Consider the following 25174-nt stretch of genomic DNA (forward strand, 5'->3'; position numbering starts at 1 on the left):
CTGACTGGAACCAGTCTTGTGATAGTACTGATAGGATGCCATTATATACACATAGTATGAATAATCACCTTGGTGTATAATAAAACAACAATAATAATATTTTCATAAGTAAGTAGTACACTGAACATGCCAAATGAAACAAAATTCACATTTTGAAAACATGCATTGTCAAAGTTCATCTTGATTCTTTTGCTACCAAAAATACAATTAAAAATAAAGATATACCACTCAAAAGAAAACCGGAACCTTTAATGTTATAAATATTAAGTCATGCCATGAGAGAATATCTTAAGTAATTTGAAAGGAGTTGGTGTTCTCTATTTTCTTTTTAGTAGTATACATAATTAAGTTTGCCATGAAATTACTGAAACCTCATTTCAACACAACCACTAATAACCTCAGTTCCTTGACCACAACCATCAATAACCTCAGCTCCTTGACCACAACCACCAATAACCTCCTCTCCTTGACCACAACCACTAATAACCTCAGTTCCTTGAACACATCCGCCAATAACCTCAGTTCCTTGACCACAACCATCAAAAACCTCAATGACAACCACAAATAAACTGAACTCCTCAAATACAACCATCAATAAACTCAACTCCTCAAATACAACCATCAATAACCTCAACTCCTCAACCACAACCAACAATAACCTCGACTCCTCAACCACAACCAACAGTAACCTCAACTCCTCCACCACAACTGATGGGGACGACAACAGCTGGGTTGGGAGCTGTTAGAGTGGCAGGTTAAGGGAGGTGTAAACTAACAAGCTGTTTAATCTAACGCAACCACGGCAGTCTGGCTTGTGTCTGGCAAACATTACCTCCTGCACCCTAGTTGCATGTGTGGACTCACAATGGTTGTAGTTATACACTTCACACATCGCTGCTTCATGCCAAGATTCTTTTGTGAATCTAGGGATGAAAGTTGGTCTCATTTTTGTTGCAAAGCGCATATTTATAGAGCAGCACTTTCATGATGTTGAAAATGGTGTTTGAAAACGTCAGGTATCTGTTGACATTTTTTTCACTTGGAACTATCGTCTTCAACATGTGGACCTGGGAATAAGACATCAGACACAATACATGCATGTTAACACATCAAGATAAAACTCATTTGAAACTCCTAATATAGGATATCTGTCAGCTTTCAATACTAAACCAATTTGTCCAGATCAAGATACTGATGTGAAAAAAAGGCAGTGCTCTCACTAAAAAAAGCAATAGAAACAAAGATTTCTGGAACAGAATCTTTAACTATTAAATACATCCATCTGAATTCTTTTAATATCATTTAATATACCATGCCGTCATATGATTCCGTGGTACTTATGTTTCCGTGGTATTTTCTAATGACATAATTTCTCACGAGCCACTCGCCAAATTGCGCCACCTATCGATTGTTTACGTTCATCAGTTGATCGGCACGGGTCTGAACAAAAAATGTTCAGACTTTCATCAATTTGCGTACGTACAGTCATCTACTACTAGTATTTAAAAACTAATGCAACTTTATGTCTAGCACGTAATGCATTTTTTGCGCGATCTTAGCAAACATTTTCTATAAACTTACTCAGCTTCAAAGTTTTCCAAACATCGCTCGTCTACTAGCTGATGTCATCAATAAAACAATCAAGTGACCTAAGTGGGGAATCCCAGCTCTATTTTTAAACTATAGAAGCCCGATAGGGTCATCTCTTAAGTGTTTTTATCACTTTTCATTTCACGTATCCCGTATCAACTCTACATATTTTATGAACTGGAAATTCATGCTGAAGAAATGTGACTATTGTGTTAAATTCTACAAAATCGTTTTCTGTATTACAATTTATCAACTTCGATATTTCTGTAAACCTACATTGACACTCCCGGATTGGCTGTTGACAAGGTGTGAGATTGTGACATGTGCTTTCACCCCGTAATTTGATCTGAAGGAAATACCACGGAAACATATGACGTCACCAGAGTTTGTGCACAATGGCCGCCTGTGGTCCGATACGGACAACAATGAACTTCAGAATGACAAAAGTGTTTTATTGACATTAAATGATACAAAGGTATGTCGTCTAACACTATATTATGTTTATATGACTTGGCAATATGAGCGATCATATTCATAGTCGTAAATTTCTTAATACCACGGAAACCCATGACGCGAAGGTATAAATGTTTGTTGCAGTTTCTAGCCAGCATCAATGCTCAAGTATTTCAGCAAGTTCAAATATTACGCTTAGTATCAAAGTTACTCATGAACATTTGATTGCTAGAGTCAGTATCAATGTTTAAATCATTCAGCCAGAATCAATATCTGACTTCAGTAACTAAATCACTATTTGGGTTTTCTGACTGATCTATATCAATGTATCAATGTTTGGTCACTTCAGCTGTTATGAACAACTAACCAGTATCAACATCTGGCCAGTATCAACAAGTAGCTGTACTAACCAGTATCAACATCTGGCCAGTATCAACAAGTAGCTGTACTAACCAGTATCAACATCTGGCCAGTATCAACAAGTAGCTGTACTAACCAGTATCAACATCTGTCCAGTATCAACAAGTAGCTGTACTAACCAGTATCAACATCTGGCCAGTATCAACAAGTAGCTGTACTAACCAGTATCAACAAGTAGCTGTACTAACCAGTATCAACATCTGGCCAGTATCAACAAGTAGCTGTACTAACCAGTATCAACATCTGGCCAGTCATCATCTGGCCAGTATCAACAAGTAGCTGTACTAACCAGTATCAACATCTGGCCAGTATCAACATCTGGCCAGTATCAACATCTGGCCAGTATCAACAAGTAGCTGTACTAACCAGTATCAACATCTGGCCAGTATCAACAAGTAGCTCTACTAACCAGTATCAACATCTGGCCAGTATCAACAAGTAGCTGTACTAACCAGCATCAATGTTGAAATGTTCTTGAAGACCAGCAACCAGTTCGGTTTCTGCACCAACACATATCAAATTAAGTATTTTTATATCAAGACTACATTTCATTCCGACCTCTAGATTACCAACGTGAAATTTACGAGGCAGCTATTGACCCAAAACAAACATGTTTCATAATCCCAGGCTAAATCTGTGGGTAAAACTTGATAACGAGGTGCTTGCCACACAACAAGTACAACCAGTGCTCATACTGTTGCTAGGAACTTTTCTGTAACTGAAGGTTAGTTTTCCAAAGGAATTCCATGTTTCGCCAGGTATTTTGTCACAACGAAGTATAACCGTAAACTCTGTTAACTTGCCTTCTCAGACCATTTACCCTTATGGCCAAGAGAATTCTCATCAATGATATAAATTTCAATACTCAGCTTTTCTTAAACTAATGTCAACCCCTAGTGTACAGTACACAGCCCTGTGCACTTTAAAGAGCCCAAGAATCTGTTGGTAAATGACCAGATTGTGGACACATGAATACGTGCAAACACCTAGTTGCGGGTACATCAATGTGCAGTAAACTTGGACAAAGTACTGTGACTATGTCACAGTCCACCCAGCTGTGAATGGGTACCTCGTAAGGATGGGAAAGCCACATTGGTACTTACAGAATACCGGATACCTAATTATATATATTCTATTGTGCGCGTGAGGCTCCTATATATAGAAGAAACAGAGAGCGTGAGCCTGCGAGCGATCCAATAAAAATACGAATTTAAGGTAAAAAATAAGGTTAAAATCGAATTCCTCACCTTACTTCCGGTTTAGGAAACCTAAACTGGGGATTTTAACAGTGTTCACTGACGTAAACAGAGTAAAAAGTAATCGTGTGTTGAAATTTTATTCAAATGCATGCTGGGAAAAGGAACTCTACAGTGTGGGAACACTCTGATGGTAAGTGATTTTTGATTGGTAAGGTAAGGTAGGTAAGGCTTTTAAATAAAGGGGGGTACCCCCTTTACCCCCATTATCTTACCTTTTTTTAGCTTTAATATTGTTTAATATTTAATATTTAATATTAAACGCTGCTTCAACACAGCCTTCATTCATCGTGTGCCATTGCTAAGGAAACAAAATGGAAGTGCGCAAAAATAAATGCGCAATCAAAATAAAAATGGCGGATAGGTATCCGGTATTCTGTAATCTTGCCGCCACATTAACTAAGTGTGCTTTGTGGCTGCAAGAGTTGTATATTTCCCAAGGAGTTGAGATTAACAATACAATGTGCCATTTGACATTGACATCCAGTGATCATGGGGGAAAACGAAGCGCCTCTGAGCAGATGAGCTGGATGTTGGCACTATACAAATATTAGCATAATAACTCCATATATGTTTTCCTTTGAGAGAAAATACTGTTATACTATCTCATGTGTTGTAAACATTGCTAGTTAATAAGAACTGATGATAATTACTACATATTTCTTAATTTCAAATGCATCATCAACCCAAAATAACCTGCCATAGCACTGAAGCTCACCTGGCCAAACACTATAAGATGTCAGGACACCATTGTGATTTTCTATTTTTGAGGTACTATGGGGCAGTAGAGTAGTCTAGTGATTAAAGCATTTATTCATCACACAGAAGACCTAGATCCATTACTCTGATATTATGTTTGTTTAATGCTGGACTCAGCAATATTCCAGCTATTTGGCACCTGTAAATAATAGTCTGGACCACACAATCCAGTGATCAACAGCATGAGCATCAATCTACGCCATTGGGATACGATGACATGTGATAACCAAGTCAGCGAGCCTGTCCATCCGATCCCTTTAGTTTCCTCTTGAGACAAGCATGGGTTGCTGAAGAACAATTCTAACCCAGATTTTCACGGGTTACTGCCCTGATGGGTACATTTTTGGTGCCTTCACCTCAACCCTCCACTGTTGCTAGAATTTTGTCAAAAGCATCATGAAAACATACTCTCACTTTGATGCACTGATGTACAAATGACTAAACAACATGAAGACATACATATTTATAACTCACTTCTCATTTTGTGTGTTATGTGTCATATTGACGCCAACATCGCTGAATGAAAGTGACCGATACGTCCCCATCTCTCCTTGTATCATCACCTGCTCGATGTCATCATAGCTACTAAAACGTCTACCATTCCTCTTGTTCACAATCCATTTCAACATGGTGGACACTAACACGACCACCGATGGAGGATGGTCAACTTCAAACACACTGCTGGGAATCACAAACCATTCACACACTTCTATAAGCTCCAACAGAAGGTGCTGCAGCAACAGAAAACATGAAGAACAGATGAGACCACGAGACTGAAATGTCACAATGATTTCACGATCTTTCCCAAGTATCATATAACAGATCTCGGTTGTCATATGATAAATGCACTTGTCTTGTTTCTTTCTTTCAATTCATCATCAATAATTCCTTTGAAACATAATAACAATGTAACAACTCAGTTAAACACCTATCTCTAAAGTTAAAAAGTTATATCTCCCGACCAGACAACAGGTATCCGCTGTTCTGTACACAGGCTGTGCAGGACAGACACCATGCACATCACATGGGCAGAAATCTAATCTGTCTTATACTTTGGTCTTAGGTGTGTGACGTTAACTCTCCACCTCTCATCAGTAGACCAGCGTACTGTACACTGATGATAACGAACACAGGTGAAAACAAAAGGGTTAACACATTGTAGAGAGTTTCAAGCTTCTCAGAAATTGATCACATGTGGAAATTATTTTGAAGCCGTCTTCAACATGTATGGACGATAGAGTCTACAGTAGTATAGTCATGTTGAAATAATCTTCTAGCTGTTTCGTCTGTGGTTGATACTGTCCCCAGTAAATGGGTCAAGGGGAAATATGTGTTCGCCATATAAATCACTCTCTAAAAGTGAGGGAGTGTCTGATCAGCAAGTAAATCATACTCTTGGTGTAACACAAAGTAAGGGTGAAGTTATCCCTTGCTACTCCAACATTTGATAGGGGCGTTGGGGTAGTCTAGTGGTTAAAGCGTTCGCTCGTCACGCCGAAGACCCGGGTTCGAATCTCCACATGGGCACAATGTGTGAAGCCAATTTCTGGTGTCCCCCGCCATGATGTTGCTGGAATATTGCTAAAAGTGGCGTAAAACCAAACTCAGTCAGTCAGTCCAACATTTGATACAACAGAATGTAAGGAACCCAGTTCAAGCCAAGCATCACTTGGCAAGACAAGATTGCCTCAGATCTTGGTCTGAAATTTACCATTGTTCAAAACACTATTTGGATTATTTTCTTCATTTTTTGAACACGTATACCTTTAAATATATAATTTTTTAAATTCTGGGACTAAATATCAGTTTACTTACTACCGTCTCGTCAGGTGACATCACCTGCACCTGAATTGACTTCATAAACAAGTTGTTTATGGTTAAAAGATTCATGTTATTTGTAAACAATGTCCCCTGTCAGCTGTGTGCCCCTGAGATTGTCAAGAAAATCAAATCAGGCCTTAGGGAATATTGTCCAGAGAAGTAAACAAGATTTCACTTTCATTATGCTTAAGCTATATTATTTAAAATATGTAACCACATTTTATATGTGGATTATGCAAAGGTGTGTCTTGAAATGTATCAAAAGTTATCACAGTGCCTCTCTATCAGAGTATCAATACAAGGAAGAAACTTGAGATGACAAAGCAGATTCTATATCTAGATAGTAGTTCGTGACAACACATGATATCTCATGACAAATCTCCTCGTTCAACATCTGAATCAATTGTCCTGCATGGTGTGTCAATGTGGCTTGTTCAAAGGTTAAGATAACATGTTGCCCAAAACATAGTAAAGAACACCCTCAACTACAATGAGTGAGTTAATGGGTGGCTGGGTGGCTGGGTTTTGAGTGAATGAGTGAGTAAGTGAGTGGGTTTTGAGTGAGTGAGTGAGTGGGCAGGTGGAAGTGAGTGAGTGGGTGAGAGTGAGTGAGTAGGTGAGTTTAGTGACCGAGTGAGTGAGTATAGTCTTTTAGCACATGACTTATCTTAAGTCACATGACTTATCCCATCGGGTACCCATTTTTCTGCTGGGTGAACAGAGGCAATTTTGAACAAATTAACTTGTCTAAGGTGAGACCACATGTATCACGTTTCGTTGTGGGGCAGGACTGAAGTCCTAAAATCTCTCAGGAGTCGAGCTGCCAAACATGGTCACTCATCCAAGGATTCTCCAAGCTCAACATTGCTTAACTTCAACTGATTTGTGACCTGAGTTCTATACACAGGACCACACGCCATAACTGGTTGAAAGAAAGTAAAATAGTAATGAAAATGATATGAGTGGATCAGCGATGATCAGCTAGCATGTCCTGCTCTACAGGTAGCGTTCCCCACTCACACTAGGTGTGTACAACGGTTTGTGAAATATCATGGTCATATGGATATTCTACTAACTTTGACATAATATTACAGAACAAGCACAGGTACAAAGAAGAGAAATTTATTTAAAAGAAACAACAGGCAACCAGCTCTGAATATAATGTTGTAGATTAAGGAAAATCTATTATTAATGACATATTTATAAACTAAGACAGTAATTGAAACAATTTAAGCATATTATTATGTAAAACATTAAAAGAGTCTCATATATTCAGACAGGATGGGGAAAAAGTGGGACTCATAGAAATAAATGTTTTATAATCTGTACAAGAGACAAACCAAGAAATGAACTAGCATCTCACTCCACCATTTTAAGGACAAAATTATAGAATCTAACATGATCCTGATTTTAATTTTTTTATCATATTTCAAAATATTATTCCTTGAAACCCTCCTTTATTCCATCATCGACATCAGTCCAGGACGGTGTAAAAGCTAGTTGTGTGGACAATAGTACCACAATCTCACCAGACCTGGCCTCAGGCTCTGTTCCAAGGCTTTGTGGTCCAAATGTCACCGCCTACAAAGGGCCAAGGTTCTATTTTCACTACCTCTGCATATCGTACTGACAACATGGCTTGCATTGACATTTATTCCTTGGAGAAGCATTGACAACCGATTTAGGACCAAGATGATGAATGTGTTGATGGATATGTGGTCAGAACATCATCAAGCAGTACTACATGAGTTGATAGAAGTGACAGTGTATTGGTTTAATATTCCCGCAAAGTAACAAGCTATAATTAGATCTAAATTAGTAACCACAAAAACACACCATAAATCATAATCATTGGATAATCATATATCAACATAATACCCAATAAAACTGCATGCATTTACCTAGTTGGGAGGTGGGTTATTGCATTGTGCAGGGATTATTTCATACATATATAAAATATAGAGGTTGCTTATTGCATTGTGCAGGGATTATCTCATTTATTTATCAGAGTACTGGTACATACATCTCAATGTGTGGTATATTAATGTCTGTACATCCTTCATGCAGGTGATCAATGGATAAATTGTCATTAATTCCAGTGTCCTTTTCTCGGTCAAAAACAGCACCTTACATGAAGATACTCATGGTTTTGTAATTCTAAAAAATTGTCTTCCATTTAGATATGATTACAGATCCGTGAGATACAAACGTGATAATGTCTCTATCTGTATTACAGAATTAGTCTTTTCTTGATGAAATTAACATTGGAGTGGGTGAGTGAGTGAGTGAGTGAGTGGTGTGAGTGGGTGGTGTGGTGAGTGAGTGAGTGAGTGAGTGAGTGAGTGAGTGAGTGAGTGAGTGAGTGAGTGAGTGAGTGAGTGAGTGAGTGAGTGAGTGAGTGAGTGAGTGAGTGAGTGAGTGAGTGAGTATGGTTTTATTAAACATTTAACAACATTCCAGCAATATCAAGGCAGAAGACAACAGAACTGATCTTCCAAACAATTTTTGGAATCGAACCTGGATCCACCTGGTGAGTGAATCATTTAACCTCTGAGCCACTTCACATAATATTAATACCAGAAACAACACAACCTGAACAGGAAAGGAAATACTTGCACCAAGTAAGTAAGCATATTCAAACTTCTACTAGCATTTCAATGTGTAAAAATGATTATTTCATCAAATTCTGTTTCAAAACTTCTAGGACACCTTTTAAGAGTGAAAGGATGACAATTATTCTTTCAACAGAAAGGCCAATTCAAATGATAAACCCTCAATACGGTTTGCTGTTTCAATATGTGTATGCAATGTGCTGATCAATTGTTAGCTGAAATATAAAACCACCACCACCACAGAATAAGTAGTCTTCATCCCCAGAAATGGGTATAAAAGCAAACCAACCAATGAAAATTCTATGAATGGATCGCCGAAACTCAGCGATGACACCACAGGATTTCATAAACACAAAATATAAAGTCAAACACAAATTTTAAAATAAATTAAAAATCCAACAATTTCATCAAAACATATTCCTTTTTCTATTTCCATTACTTCTATGCAGACTTAATGAAAGTTTCAATTAATTCAAAGATATTCCTCCGAACAACAAACAAACAAACACATATAATTTGTTGATATCTCCCAGTAGGTTATAATTAATACTTCAGCGCATGTCAACGACCCTCAAGTCCTCAGTATGCTGCCCACTAATCTATAACCAATTATATTCCAATCAGTCAATAAACATTCTAAAGATAAAATAAGAATGAAGCTTTTCACGAGAGAAATATGCCAATCCTTCCATGCCCAATTTTGCAGGGCCACAGTGGGACGTCAATAGTGTTATAGTCCCCGAGTTCAGTCCACTTGGAGGGAATGGCTTCACTGATAACACCTAACCCAATAACAACAGGGTGATTGGTAATTAATTTGCTGTCAGTCAATATCCACCATCATAATTCCTGCAGCCATCCCAAACAAGGCGCTACAGTATTGGTAGTCTAGTTTACTGCCACTGCTGCAGGGTCTGGGTTGATGGTCGACAATATTCGCTGTTGATGAAACATTGTTGGCTTGCTTCATGAAGTGCATTTTATTACCTGAGATATTTTATAGGGAAACCAACGATCACACCTCAAGGACATTACACAGACTTTATGTAAGGCAATGGTTAGCAGGAACCGTGGAAGCATGAATTTGAGGTCAGACATGATCCTGGAAGTAGATTTTGTATACATAGTGAGTGAGTGAGTGAGTGAGTGAGTGAGTGAGTGAGTGAGTGAGTGAGTGAGTGAGTGAGTGAGTGAGTGAGTGAGTGAGTGAGTGAGTGAGCAAGTGAGTGAGTGAGTGAGTGAGTGAGTGAGTGAGTGAGCAATATTCCAACTACAATTATCACTTGCCATAACACAGGTCTAAGGGTCTATGGATGACCCCTCTCGTTATGAAACACCCGTGTTATACATAACATGGAATAAAGGTCACAAAAAATAACATTTTCCAGATTACTGCGCAGATTAACCCAAACCATGGTACTGCAAAGGGCGTTATCGCTAGGGATGATTATATCACAGTAGTCATGAATAATTCAGCCAGGACCAGACAATCCAGGGATTGAAATCATGAGTTTTAAATCATTGAAATCCATCTGGACACGATGACACAACCAGCTATATATTGCAGCTACAGCTTCTACTTTTTACTCATCACTGGGGTCACATGGGGTAATGAGATGCATTCAGCCCTGAAATCTGCAGGGGAAACATCATGTGCCCTTGTTAACATGAGGTCAAGGTCAGGTACATGTCCACAGGCTCATGCTGGCACACAGTCTCATTAGAGGTTTCAAATCATCATATCATACCTCTCGTTCAGATAACTGTATTACTTCTGAAGATGTGAGTCAGTAAGGTTTTATGCCACTTTCAGCAATATTCCAGCAACATGATGGCTAGGGACACCAGAAATGGACTTCACACATTGTACCCATGTGGGGAATCGAACCCGGGTCTTCAGTGTGACGAGCGACCCTGGATCCTCAATGTGATGAACAATTGCTTTAACCACTGGGCAGGGCTTCAGATAAGGGCCGTATAGGCATATGTACTGATAAAAAATATGCACAAAACGGTAGGAAATAATTTAGAAAACGTAGCAGATACGCACCACAGCAATGGTGTACGTTCTTAGAATTATTTAGGGACGTATTTATCTGAAACAGTATTGTTTTATTGTTTATTGACCTGTTTACACAAGAGTATCAATGTTGTGGTGCATATATAGAACCAAACCCAAGATTACTGATACACCATTAAATTCCATTCAGTACTCTAAATGTACTCTTAAGTTTTTTCCAGTACTCCTATGATGAAAACATAAGGAGTATGTACTCCTAATGTTGAAAAATGATCTGGAGCCCTGCTGGGGCACCAACCGTTTAAGTAGTGATTGAGTTGGGCTGAATGCCACTTGACAAACATCTATCTTCAAAATTTGATACAGCACACTCTACTTCTAAACACCAATGCTGAGATGATGGCTTCAAGGATCCACTGATTCAAACCATCCAAACACATAAATAAACATGAAGTTCCTAGAACAGAACACCAAGTAACAGATCCAGCAAAACACTTTGCGCGGGCAATTTTCGAAAAGAAATTCCTGTAGTCATCCTGCTTGGACATATGTTCACCAACATTCACTAATGTAGGCCGCCATTTTCTCGCTAAGGACAACGGGAATATAACTCACTTTTATCCTTGCTACATGGTCCGACAACCAAGAAATTAGATTCACACCCTAGACAGCACGAGTTATCTCTGGGTAAGGTCAACAACCTAACTGACTACATTCATGCACATAAATCACAGTATTGGTTAAAGCAGCCGTTAAATAAGAATTACACATAGCATAGCAGATCTTTAAAACGTGACAACTTGTTTCATATGGTTTGTCATGAAAAAAAATTGTCATCCATTATAAATAAAATGTAAAACACTGATGCCCAAAGAATAACACTTGATTATCAACTGAAACAATTATAATGGGCATAAAAACATAAATGGTGGTGAAAATAATATGAATAGATCATTAAAATTCATTGTCGTCATCTTCTGCTATTTTCATGAATCTCTTGTTCAGACTCTGAAAGAAATACATTCCCAAACTATACAATACTGAGGCCATTCTAGATTTCTTCACTTTCCAAAAAAGAGTGTCCTTTAGCTGTTTTTCAATATATATATCAAAAGAAAATTTGACAAATGAAGTTCAATTCAGTTTTTACAAATTGGCAAAATAACATAATATTTTCTTTCATATTCTCTAGTTACGTATTGATCTAAAATATAGTTTTCTTTTCCTCAGTATTAATCCACCGTTTGCCTGTGAACTAACAAACTGTATTTGAACAAACATTCTCAGCAAAAACTCACATCCTCAGCATGTTTCATATTCAAAAATAACACAATGAACTCCACGTATAAAATCACCCCAAGAAAGAAACATATGAGAAAGAAAATTAAATAAAGATCAGTACTAACCTCAACCTTCAATGGCTTCACGCATTCATTACGACAACATGTTTTTCTCAAAATCAGAAGCGTACAAAGAGCGCCATGTTTCATTCCTCAGACAAGCAGGAGATTCCTAATCACCACACAGCCACCAATATCCATTAGCAGATGAGAATGCCCAACACTAATTTTTTCCCTCCTTGACTAAGACCGGCAACCTTGCACGTATGTCTTGAAGGAACAATTTACAAAGCCCGTCATCCCTTCTCCTTGAGCAGATACTGTCGGGACATGCACCAAACCTTTCCCAAGACGTCCTCAGTCATCAATCACAGTACTCCTGGATACAATAAACTTCATTTTGCATTCTGTTAAACCTTGTGTTGCTTGTCCTCTCCTCGATCAGTACTAAGTCCACCAGTTTTCTGTGTCCTGGGATATAACTCTTTCACTTTATGACAGAACAATCTGGTTCCATTTTCCTTCGCAAAGATCACATCACCACAAACATGAGAATAATATCTCTGAATTAGCAGTACTTATTTCCGATCCACAATTCAAATCCAAGCTGGTCTGGCCTAACAACGAACTGAGCTACCAACAATTAATTGGAGATCACCTGTGCGATATAAATAGTTTGTGGAATACAAAGTAACTAAGCTCTTCGATGATTATTTCCTCTAAGTGTTTGTCTACCTGGAACTAGCAGGGGCCGAACAGGTAACAACGATGAAAATCAATTCCCATATGTAATACTCTACCCTTTACAGCCAGTAGCCTATGATCAATACTCTATTATAGAAATGCTACTTCAAAACCCACGATGCACTTTGTTCTGTGAAGCAAGTGTGGCAGCAAAGGAACAGGGCTTGTTGCACGCTCCGATGATGATGGTTAGCTAAATGGGATGACAATGGCACCAGAGAGAGTCCATCATGGACATCTATTGCTCCAGTGTCTACGTCCTACAAGACCAGCTTCCAAAATAGATCCATGTATTTGTGATCATTAATTCACTTACGGCTAATCAGTAATCCAATCAAGGTCACAGCACCTGTCACAAGCTCCTGGGATCTTCAGAAAGGAAATAAGTCACTATGTGCCCCAGAATGTGGCTTAAAGATTATTTATAGTTCAAATATATGTTTTAAGTACACATGTCAGGTTTTGTGGTTTGTTTAATGAGAATAGAAAAAATGTATCCACTGTCCCTCTACAACACAAACATACTCTACCTAACTGACTTGTAATGACAGAATGCATCAAACAAACTCAGTCCTTTTAATCTAAAACACCAGGGAACAAAACCGTTTCACCTGATGAAGGAATAAGAATATACTACAAAACATCGTGTTCCTCAAAATAAAGAAGTTCACATCGATAAATTCTCATCTTTAGGAGCACACTTCTAAATGCCATTCAAAGAGTGTCAGGGAACAAAACATTTTACGCTTCCATGCAAACTGAGGGACTGCCTGGTGCTATTGGTCAGGCAGGGCATGCTCATGTTTTTATTGACCCATTGCTTAATCAGTTGTTTTCAGAGACCCATTCATAAAACTTTAATCACTATTTTATCTTTTACCTTTTCAACAAAGTCAGGCCACAAAACATGTATTTTTTAATGCAAACTGTTTTGATGTGTGGTCAGTTGTCACTACCAGTCAGTCTACCAGTTGTCAGTCATCACTACTAGTCACAACCACTAGTTGTCAGTCATCACTACCAGTCACAACCAGTTGTCAGTCATCACTACCAGTCACTACCAGTTGTCAGTCATCACTACCAGTTGTCAGTCATCACTACTAGTCACTACCAGTTGTCAGTCATCACTACCAGTTGTCAGTCATCACTACCAGTTGTCAGTCAGTTGTCAGTCATCACTACCAGTTGTCAGTCATCACTACCAGTCACTACCAGTTGTCAGTCATCACTACCAGTCACTACCAGTTGTCAGTCATCACTACCAGTTGTCAGTCATCACTACCAGTTGTCAGTCATTTGTCAGTCATCACTACCAGTCACTACCAGTTGTCTGTCATCACTACTAGTCACAACCAGTTGTCAGTCATCACTACCAGTCACTACCAGTTGTCAGTCATCACTACCAGTCACTACCAGTTGTCTGTCATCACTACCAGTTGTCAGTCATCACTACCAGTCACTACCAGTTGTCAGTCATCACTACCAGTCACTACCAGTTGTCAGTCATCACTACCAGTTGTCAGTCATCACTACCAGTTGTCAGTCATCACTACCAGTTGTCAGTCATCACTACCAGTCACTACCAGTTGTCAGTCATCACTACCAGTTGTCAGTCATCACTACCAGTTGTCAGTCAATACCAGTTGTCAGTCATCACTACCAGTCACAACCAGTTGTCAGTCATCACTACCAGTCACTACCAGTTGTCAGTCATCACTACCAGTTGTCAGTCATCACTACCAGTTGTCAGTCATCACTACCAGTTGTCAGTCATCACTACCAGTCACTACCAGTTGTCAGTCATCACTACCAGTTGTCTCACCAGTCAGTCATCAGTTGTCAGTCCAGTCACTACCAGTTGTCAGTCATCACTACCAGTTGTCAGTCATCACTACCAGTTGTCAGTCATCAGTTGTCAGTCATCACTACCAGTTGTCAGTCATCACTACCAGTCACTACCAGTTGTCAGTCATCACTACCAGTTGTCAGTCGTCACTACCAGTCACTACCAGTTGTCAGTCAGTCACTACCAGTTGTCAGTCATCACTACCAGTAGTCAGTCACTACCAGTTGTCAGTCACTACCAGTCACTACCAGTTGTCAGTCATCACTACCAGTCACTACCAGTTGTCAGTCATCACTACCAGTTGTCAGTCATCACTACCAGTCACTACCAGTTGTCAGTCATCACTACCAGTTGTCAGTCATCACTACCAGTTGTCAGTCATCACTACCAGTTGTCAGTCATCACTACCAGTTGTCAGTCATCACTACCAGTCACTACCAGTTGTCAGTCATCACTACCAGTTGTCAGTCATCACTACCAGTTGTCAGTCATCACTACCAGTCACTACCAGTTGTCAGTCATCACTACCAGTTGTCAGTCATCACTACCAGTTGTCAGTCATCACTACCAGTCACTACCAGTTGTCAGTCATCACTACCAGTCACTACCAGTTGTCAGTCATCACTACCAGTCACTACCAGTTGTCAGTCATCACTACCAGTTGTCACTACCAGTTGTCATCATCACTACCAGTTGTCAGTCATCACTACCAGTTGTCAGTCATCACTACCAGTCACTACCAGTTGTCAGTCATCACTACCAGTTGTCAGTCATCACTATCAGTTGTCACTCACTATCAGTCACTACCAGTTGTCAGTCGTCACTACCAGTTGTCAGTCATCACTACCAGTCACTACCAGTTGTCAGTCATCACCACCAGTCACTACCAGTTGTCAGTCATCACTACCAGTCACTACCAGTTGTCTGTCATCACTACCAGTTGTCAGTCATCACCACCAGTTATCCCAACCAGTCATCACTAGCATCACTACAAGTCAGTGCACACCTAATTATATTTCAGTATTTCAAACTGAGGTTCTTTTGGCTCATGACCTTAAACACAGCAAAGGCCATCCCACTTGAGCAAAGTCAAACAAAGCGTTCCCTTCGACCTCAGTAGCATTGTCCTCCTGAACAGATTCAACCTTTCATTTGTAGATCAAACCCAACACTAGTGGCCTGAGAAAACTGGTCTGTCAAAAATTTGCGTGTTCCGTCCTGTAATCTGGAAGATCCATTTCCCTGCATCAATAGCCTAAACTACTGAGACCTCCATCGGCAACTCTTACCTATTACCTGACATTCTACTACAGGTGAGCGATCAATTCGTTAATTCAATAATGCCACTAGCCCAGGATTTTGTAGATTTAACAGAAGAACAAGCCTGCAGGAAAAGATAACTTCCTACACTAGGAGCTCAGTCAAATATCTGTTCAATACTCCACTACCAAAATGTGAAAATGAAATTGAAAAAAAATCACAGCAGCCGTTAAAAAGACTTTTCTGGAATTCTAAAGACATCTATGAAATAATTACATGGGTTATATTTCAATTATGTCCTTACTCTTTTCATAAGTAAATATTTCTGGAATAGCTTTCTATGAAAACAATTCTGGAATAGCTTTCTATGAAAGCAATCACAGAATTTTCAACCTTCAACAACCAGAATAGTCTTGAACTTAAAGCCACTTGCCTCAGTAAATTGAAAGACATTTATAAACATCAAACACTTTACTTGTGACTTCTGTTCATTGTCACAACAAAAAGAAATCCTGAATTTCTACCACAAAACAACTGACTGCTGTTTGTGAGGCTGTCACAACAGACAATCATGACAACCCTCCCGGCTCACACCACCATCAAGCTGTTTACCCACCTACCGCCTGGCATACATCTTAAGTGTTAAACCCATCCTTTCAATTCTTTCTGTCTTTTTCCAGAGCTAGCAAACTTACAGAATTTCATTTCCCATTGTTACCAAGGATTAAGGGATCAGATGCAGGGATAGTTTACGAGAAGATGTCCCACATCAAAGCTGGGAATGGGGCATGATGGTGTGACCCAAACACAGGCGGTCACATCAGATTCAGCATTGATTTGAAGTGACTTAACATTGCCGCCTGTGTTTAAGGAATGGTCACTTTTCGGCCAAGTTTGTTTATTTGGTTGTTTATATTGTTGATACTCTTTCATCCTTGGCTAATATTGAGGCTCACCTTGTAAAGAAAGAGACTCTGTTTTTTCCTTACAAGATCACCAAAAGGGGTTCACTGCCCAGGCCATGCTTCGGTACTTGACCTCTGACACATGAATCCACCCTCTAAGACAAAGGACTGACTGCAGCAACAAATCTGAACTATATACTAATCATCATGCAAGCTTACATTCCTTGAAAAAAGGAGAAACAGTCTTACATGCCTCTCGGTGAAAAGAGACAGGCTTACATTCCTCTCAGTGAAGAGAGACAGGCTTACATTCCTCTCAGCGAGGAGAAACAGGCTTACATTCCTTGATAAAAGGAGAAACAGGCTTACATTCCTCTCATTGAAGAGAGACAGGCTTACATTCCTTTCAGTGAAGAGAGACAGGCTTACATTCCTCTCAGTTCTCAGTGAAGAGAGACAGGCTTATATTCCTCTCAATGAGGAGAGATAGGCTTACATTTCTTGAAAGAAGGAGAGAGGTGCATATATTTCTTACCATGAGAAGTGATAGGCACTCATTCTTCAATGAGGACATGTGCTTAGATAATACCATGGAGACGACAGGGGCATTTGTCTTAAGGAGGAAAATGGGCTTAAGTTCTTTAAATGAGGAGAGATGGGCATACCTTCTTCTCAAAGAGGAGAAACAGCTTACATTTCTCCCAGTGATTCCTAAATGAGAACGTGCTTGGATTTTTCACAATGAAGAAAGAACGTATCAGCAAAAGTGACACTTCACACCAATTCTGTATACCTGAAATGTTGTTCTTCAGAAGGATTAGAACTGGCCTTGTTTAAAGCTGCTATCAATTTTATACAACTTAAACTGGCAGCCAAGTTCTTCATGAAGAGTACAGTTAACCTGCATATGACAATACTAGCAATAAAACACCATTAATCACTAAACCAACACATGACATATCTAAATATAGACAAAAAACATCATGACCAAGTTTACATCATCATCAGTGTCAAAAATATAGCCTGATTAAATAAAACTCTTTTGTTGTCACATACATCAATGGGCGTCATGAATCTGATGTTAATCTGGTCTTCGTGTCATATATCAAACATCAAATACAACGATACTGGTATTGAAAGGACAAATTGTTTTCTCCAATAGAGATCACATATCCAGTGTAATAGGCAGATCTTCATTTACATGACATCAAGACTTCAATAGACAAGTTGGGATCAAGACGTCACTCGATCCAAACTAACGCTGGTGTTTTTTCCTTTTTTTAATAATTTTCTGTCATGTTATGCTTGTTAGATGTTCTTGAATGTCACTAAAAGCAGTTTGGTTTAACTGAGTGCCTGTAAAGGTCCTTAAAACCGCATTGACGTAAACATGATCATGTCATTTTGTGATTAAACAATGAGGTGACCCTTTGGTGTATGGGTTGTGACATATCAGTTCCTACTGAAGTCTGAGTGAGTGGGTGTTTGAATGAGTGAGTGAACAGTGTCAGAATAATACACACTAGAACCTTGTATTAAACCTTCACTACACACGGACTGTCTGACTTCAAAAGCCTTGAACAATGTATCAAATAATTTTTTCAATCATTTTGCCTGAACAACAGATATACTAATAAACAATGTATCAAATATTATTTTCAATCATTTTGCCTGAACAACAGATATACTAATAAACTATCATCACAGATTGTCTGAACTTCAAAATCCTTGAACAATGTATCAAATAATTTTTTCAATCATTTTGCCTGAACAACAGATATACTAATAAACTATCATCACAGATTGTCTGAACTTCAAAATCCTTGAACAATGTATCAAATATTTTTTCAATCATTTTGCCTGAACAACAGATATACTAATAAACTATCATCACAGATTGTCTGAACTTCAAAATCCTTAAACAATGTATCAAATATTTTTTTCAATCATTTTGCCAAAACAACAGATATACTAATAAACTATCATCACAGATTATCTGAACTTCAAAATCCTTGAACAATGTATCAAATATTATTTTCAATCATTTTGCCTGAACAACAGATATACTAATAAACTATCATCACAGGTTGTCGGAACTTCAAAATCCTTGAACAATGTATCAAATATGTTTTTCAATCATTTTGCCTGAACAATAGATATACTAATAAACTATCATCACAGATTGTCTGAACTTCAAAATCCTTGAACAATGTATCAAATATTTTTTTCAATCATTTTGCCTGAACAATAGATACACCTTTATCACAGATTGTTCAAGGATTTTGAAGTTCAGACAATGTCTCAAACATTTTCTTCAAACAATTTGTCTGAACTTTTCACACAATGGAACTATATAGTAAATCTTCACTACAAACATGCCATTATATTGTCTGAACCAGAGACACATTTGAAAATGTAAAGGTTCACAAGGAACACATTGTCCACTTCAAGTACACGGCAACAGTGTATCAACCTTCAGGTTAAACAGATTTATAACATAACAAACTGACTGTCTGAACTATAAACAATGCTACACTGTATAATCCTTGGTTTAAACATTCTGAGACAGTACATTAAATCACAGCTGGAAACAGACTGTCCTAATGTCAAAAACAACAGATTGTCTGAAATTCTTTGTAACAATCTCTTATCCTTCAATACAGGCAGTCTGAACTAGAAGCATTCTGCAACCATATTTTTAACCATGCCTACAAACAGACTGAAATTCAAACAAATTGTAACAGTTTTTCATCCTTCAATACAAACAGTCTGAACTAGGAACATCATGTAAACATTTTTACAAAACCATCCCTACATACAGACTGTAGAAGAAGTCAACCTTCAGTACACACAGACTGTCTGAACAAGACACATTTAGCAACAATTTATCAAACTAAGGCTTCTCAACTTCAAAAACACTGGAACAATATATCAAACCACTACTACGACATGTAAGCACAATTACAGATACAATCTCTTGGTTAGAGAAGCCAGTGTCCCTGAAGACCACCAATGTACAAATGGACACAGCTAAACTATACCGTCTCCTGTTCAATATACATGTCCCACCACTGCCACGTACCTTTCTCCCGCACGCCATAGATGGTTAGCCATCGTTAATATCGGCACGTTCATCAAACTGTTCACTTATAGACTGGCCACCGGCACCACCATAATGTTCAATCTGTGAAACTCCTCGTTATTAGCGTTGTGGATCTGATTGGATTACACCATGGCCTCTTTCTGTGGTGAGAATATCGGTATTGTCTTCTGCCGGAAGCCAGCCTTCACCACCGTCTTATCTTTGGAGAGTCTTAACCACCAATACTGCCATCTGCGATAACAGCAGCAGGAATGGGACGGCAACCAATCGACCTTAAAACATTATACTCATACCATATCTGCTAGGTAGACACAGAGCTTGAGCCATCCTGGGTTAATATCGATAATGACCAGGTTTCTTCTGCGCTTACCATTATTCAGGTTTTGATTTGGAATAAAAGAATCACCATTCTATCTTGGGTGATCTAAATCTGTATTTTCTGCTGAACTTGCATAATTGGCCTTATTACGGATCTAATTGCATGATGGGAAGTTTTTTAAAAGACTGATACGCTGAATCAGTCATTTCTTATTGAGATCAATTTACATAATTAGCAGTCTGGAATAGCCCCCAGAAGTCACCCTGACACAGTTCTGCTTCATGGGTTTAAATTAAATTTTACATGCTGAGACTAGCAAATGTCTTTAATGGTTGGAGTTCTATCATGTGTCCAATAAAGGTATTCATGAACATTACCTTGTAGTATGAAAATATATTTTGGTTAACACTGTTGCTTTTGTAGAAACTTCATCATCATCATCACCATTATCATCATCTTCATCATCACCATTATCATCTTCATCATCATCATTATCATCATTCTCATCATCATCTTCATCATCACCATTATCATCATCTTCATCATCACCATTATCATCATAATTATCATCACCAACATCGTAATCTTCTTCATCATCATCATCATCATCATCATCACCATCGTCATCATCGTCATCATCATCATCATCATCATCAATTAATAAAGAGGGATTAAGTGATCCTGGCACATTCTGGCTTCTCAGGCCAATTATTATTTTCAATCTTCATCTTCTGATATGTACTACTAGTTATTATATAGATAATATGTTTGCACAGCAACTAAAATCCATCTGCTGGCTGTTGACTGGAGTTTGAACCTACAATAATTTTTTATTTTTTTTGGGATTTTGGGGAGGGGGGTGTTTATGGTAGGAAAGGGAATATGATGTACAGGTACCCTAATGATAAGGACTATTCACATTGAGCTGAGTCCCTGAGCTGTGCTGTAATTAAAGACTGCTGTTAAACCTCATTTCTCCACTGATTATATTTCTGAATCACTTCTTCGGTGTTTGTGTTTGAAAAGATGGGTTTCAAGCTGTGAAGGCTTCTTGTAACCATTTTGTCACATCTGACCTGGTCGTTCTACAGTCTATTGGTCCTGCAGCTGTAATGGCCCTGTCTCCTGGTTGTTTGCTGATGGCACAGATGGAACTGGTCTAAACATTAGGGGGTTCTCTGGGGAACATGCTTCAGATAGGAATGATTATCATGAAAGTTTTTTTCCTTTTTATTGGAATATAATATATTACACATATGCAGAATGGATTTTTAAAAGAATAAGATAGTTTTGAAATAATAAACAGAAAATATAATACCCTAAGATTTGTGTAAACATATATTCTATGATGAACAAAGTCAAGGTCCGAACGTAATCCTTAAAATCTATATCAAATGGCATGTCTGGTACATAAGCCAGACCACCAACCTACGTACGTCTTCTGTCGTGATCAGTCATCCAAAATAGAATATCAATGAATCCATTCCGGATTATGCCTGTTGTTACACTGTCCGGTAATAAAAAAAAGTGTTCATTGTATATCTGGACTTACATTTGAAACCCATTTTATTACTTTTACTCAAAATTTCATTAAATAATGTTTACATCAATTTCGGCCTCTCATGTGTCCCTGGACTGACCGTATTCCATAGTCTACCAACATCCCTGACAGCACACTCCTGACAGGTTTGTGTCCATGCCATGTATTATTTCAGTTATCGTCCCGGCCGGGAGATTAACATGACGGATGGAGATATACTGACTGGTACTTATTTGCCTCAGAGCATCTACACCTAATCAATATACCATTATTAAAGCAGGCATGGACTTATTAGAATACCTTTTTTAATCCGATTTTCACCTAACATGAAGATTCTGAAACACATCTCAAATTTGTTGCACACTTCATCCACAGCAACAGTTGAGCCTCAGTGATTTGTGCCTACATCAGTATTGAGAACTGCATCTTGGGCCTAGCATCAGCAACACCTTGCAGCTCCTCCAGATCTACTTAATGTCTTGAAACCCAAACATACATCCTAATCCTGTCTACTGATCTAGACAAACTGTCTCCCTGTCTGCTCTCATCTAGAATAGAGTGTATCCTTGCCCGTACTTGGGATCACTCAAATGTTGGCCTTGGAATATGAAATTTGAATGTGGAATATGGGAAGAAGATAATGTTACCTCAAGTTTTACACACAAATATTTGTTCACTGGTCATGCGGGATAAAAATAGCCTGTCTGTTCTCAAAATATATTATGTTAACAAAATTGTTTGCATACCAAATTGAACATTTTGAAAGAAATATTCTAACCTCAGAGTCTCCCTCCAAAACATTATGATTATGAAATTTCAGTTGTAATATTACCTCACCATCTGAAATCTTTAAAACATATTTAAAAAGAGCAAGAAATTGCATCCTTCAGAACAGTAATTTAACTATCCTCTCTTTCATTACATTCTTAACATTACAACATATATATCTTTCTTGCATATTACGAGTTATAAATCCTTCCAATACAACATTACAAGTCATATAGACTCACAGGACAACATTGTTATATATCGGCCCAGTACATCCTAACAAGATATATATCCTCCCAATACAACATAAGGTATTTTTCCTTCTAAAACAACATTACAAGTTATATATCCTTCCAATACAACAAGATATATTTCCTCCCAATACAAGTTATATATATCCTATAAACATAAGGTATTTTTCCTTCTAAAACAACATTACAAGTTATATATCCTTCCAATACAACATAAGGTATTTTTAGCCTAGTGGTTAATATCCTTTGGCATGGGACCCAGTTTGATTCCCCACATGGGTACAATGTGTTAAGCCCATTTCCCTGTCCCGTGATATTGCTGGAATATTGCCAAAAGCGGCATAAAACCATACACACTCACTCACTCCAATACAACATTACAAGATATATATCCTTCCAATACAACATTGAGATACAATGCAATCCGGTGATTCCCGGTGATTCTGCTCTCCTAAGCACATCAATCGCAACACGGCAACTAAAGTCTCTTCTTTTTTGTGGTTTATGTGACTTAACATGCTGGTATGCATCATATTTACCTAGAAATATAAGTTTTATTGATGACTATAAGATTCTAACGTTGCATTATGCCATATGGTTGACCTAACCGGCGTTCTGACGACATCACTTGCTGTCCGGTAAATCTGCGCAGCAACTGCTGCGCATAACATCCAGCTGGAGATCCGAAGTATGGAAGCGTATTAAGGCCAGATTATGTTTAAAAAATCACTTCATCAATGTAAGGAAGAGTGTTTCATATTAAATCCAATTATGAATAATGAAGATAAAGGTTTAAAAGTCTGAAGAAAACGAATTTTCATAAAACTGTCAATTTATCTGTTAATTACTGTTATTTACTTACCTTTAGTGATTAAAAGCCAGTCCCTTGTAGAAATGTCCCGATTTCAAGCATAAATGTGGTAGCAGACGATATTTACCTCGATACAAAAGTACGCTATTGCAGCTGCTCGGAATTACCGGACACGCGGAATTACGGACTCGCTTGTATAGATACAGACATATATTTCTCCACACAACACTGAACGATATACATCACTATAAATACATAATGAAAAAGTACATGGAGACATGTGTGTCCTCTACACAACATAAAAAGATATATATCCTTCAGGCAGCATACAAAATATATATCCTGTACAAAAATCCTCCAAACAAAGATATATCATTTTCATGCAACATTAAAAGAAGTATACATACCTCCAAACAACACAGAACATTCGCATTATGACCAGGGTAGAACTCAGGTGGAGAACGAGTGGACACTAAACATGAAACTGTCGCACCAGTATGTCAAACTATACAAGACATCAAAAATACATCCAAGAAGACCACAACTCAGTCCATCTGCTGAGTGAATCGCAGCAGTTACTTTAAAATAATCTTGTCACATGAAAGTCATCTTCAGACAGACCTATCCTCCATATTCCACTTCTTTCCCAATCCTTGTTTTCAGAGTCACCTGTGACCAACCACCAACTGAGTGTATGGGAAGAAAAACACAACCCAAACAGATGGCACAACTTCTTGTTTGTCACAGTTTGTTAAATTTAGTAAGTTGTGTAATTATAGATCAAGGGAAATAGCCCATACATATGTAATACAGGTAAATCCTTTGACAACAAGCTGTGGTACGCTGCACATAAAATACATCCAAATCTGTTAACAACAGTTTCAACACTACACAGACTCAAGTTTGAAATCACTAGAATCAAGCTGCGGTGTTTGTATGATTACCCATAATGCTTTGGAGGGAAGCGACAGTCCATTGTTTTCTCACTGTCTGTCAACATCGGTAACAGGAATGCAAACACAATTCCGTTTGACAAAAAGATTTGCATCTCCGTGTCAATCACAGTATGGTGGACCATGCTTGGCTCCAACACACACAACATTGCACAAGTTCCGCTACCAATGCCATTTCAACAAATCGGTCACTCCTGCGACGAGTTCTTCCGGAGGTACAGATACAAGTTCCGCTACGTAAATGGGGAAGCTCAGGAACAGATAACAAACTGTTGTCATCACAGACATCAAACTACCAAGCAGCATGAAGAACTAATATCCCCAGAGTCAGCCACAGCCATACAGGGCAAACCTGCTTAAACATTGTAAACAAACCTTTCAACAAATCATAGGATGACCCTAA

The 25174-nt window shown here is 38.3% G+C and overlaps 1 protein-coding gene across 7 annotated transcripts in view; it reads right to left on the bottom strand.

Moving 5' to 3' along the window:
- The window catches only part of LOC124289557 (rho guanine nucleotide exchange factor 28-like), a 151173-nt gene that overhangs the window by 114683 nt on the left and 11316 nt on the right, over positions 1 to 25174 (bottom strand). For 6 of the 7 annotated variants that reach the window (XM_046726161.1, XM_046726139.1, XM_046726156.1 and 3 more), the window contains exon 1: positions 4953 to 5308. The exons of the other annotated variant lie outside the window; for it this stretch is intronic. In XM_046726161.1, the coding sequence (XP_046582117.1) occupies positions 4953 to 5293 (341 nt within the window). In that variant the 5' untranslated portion in view covers positions 5294 to 5308. Of the gene's footprint in view, positions 1 to 4952; positions 5309 to 25174 lie in introns of those variants that run through there. 7 annotated transcript variants of the gene reach the window in all.

This window comes from Haliotis rubra, unplaced genomic scaffold, assembly GCF_003918875.1.
Source record: "Haliotis rubra isolate DU_JTF1 unplaced genomic scaffold, ASM391887v1 Scf112, whole genome shotgun sequence".
NCBI lineage: Eukaryota > Metazoa > Mollusca > Gastropoda > Lepetellida > Haliotidae > Haliotis > Haliotis rubra.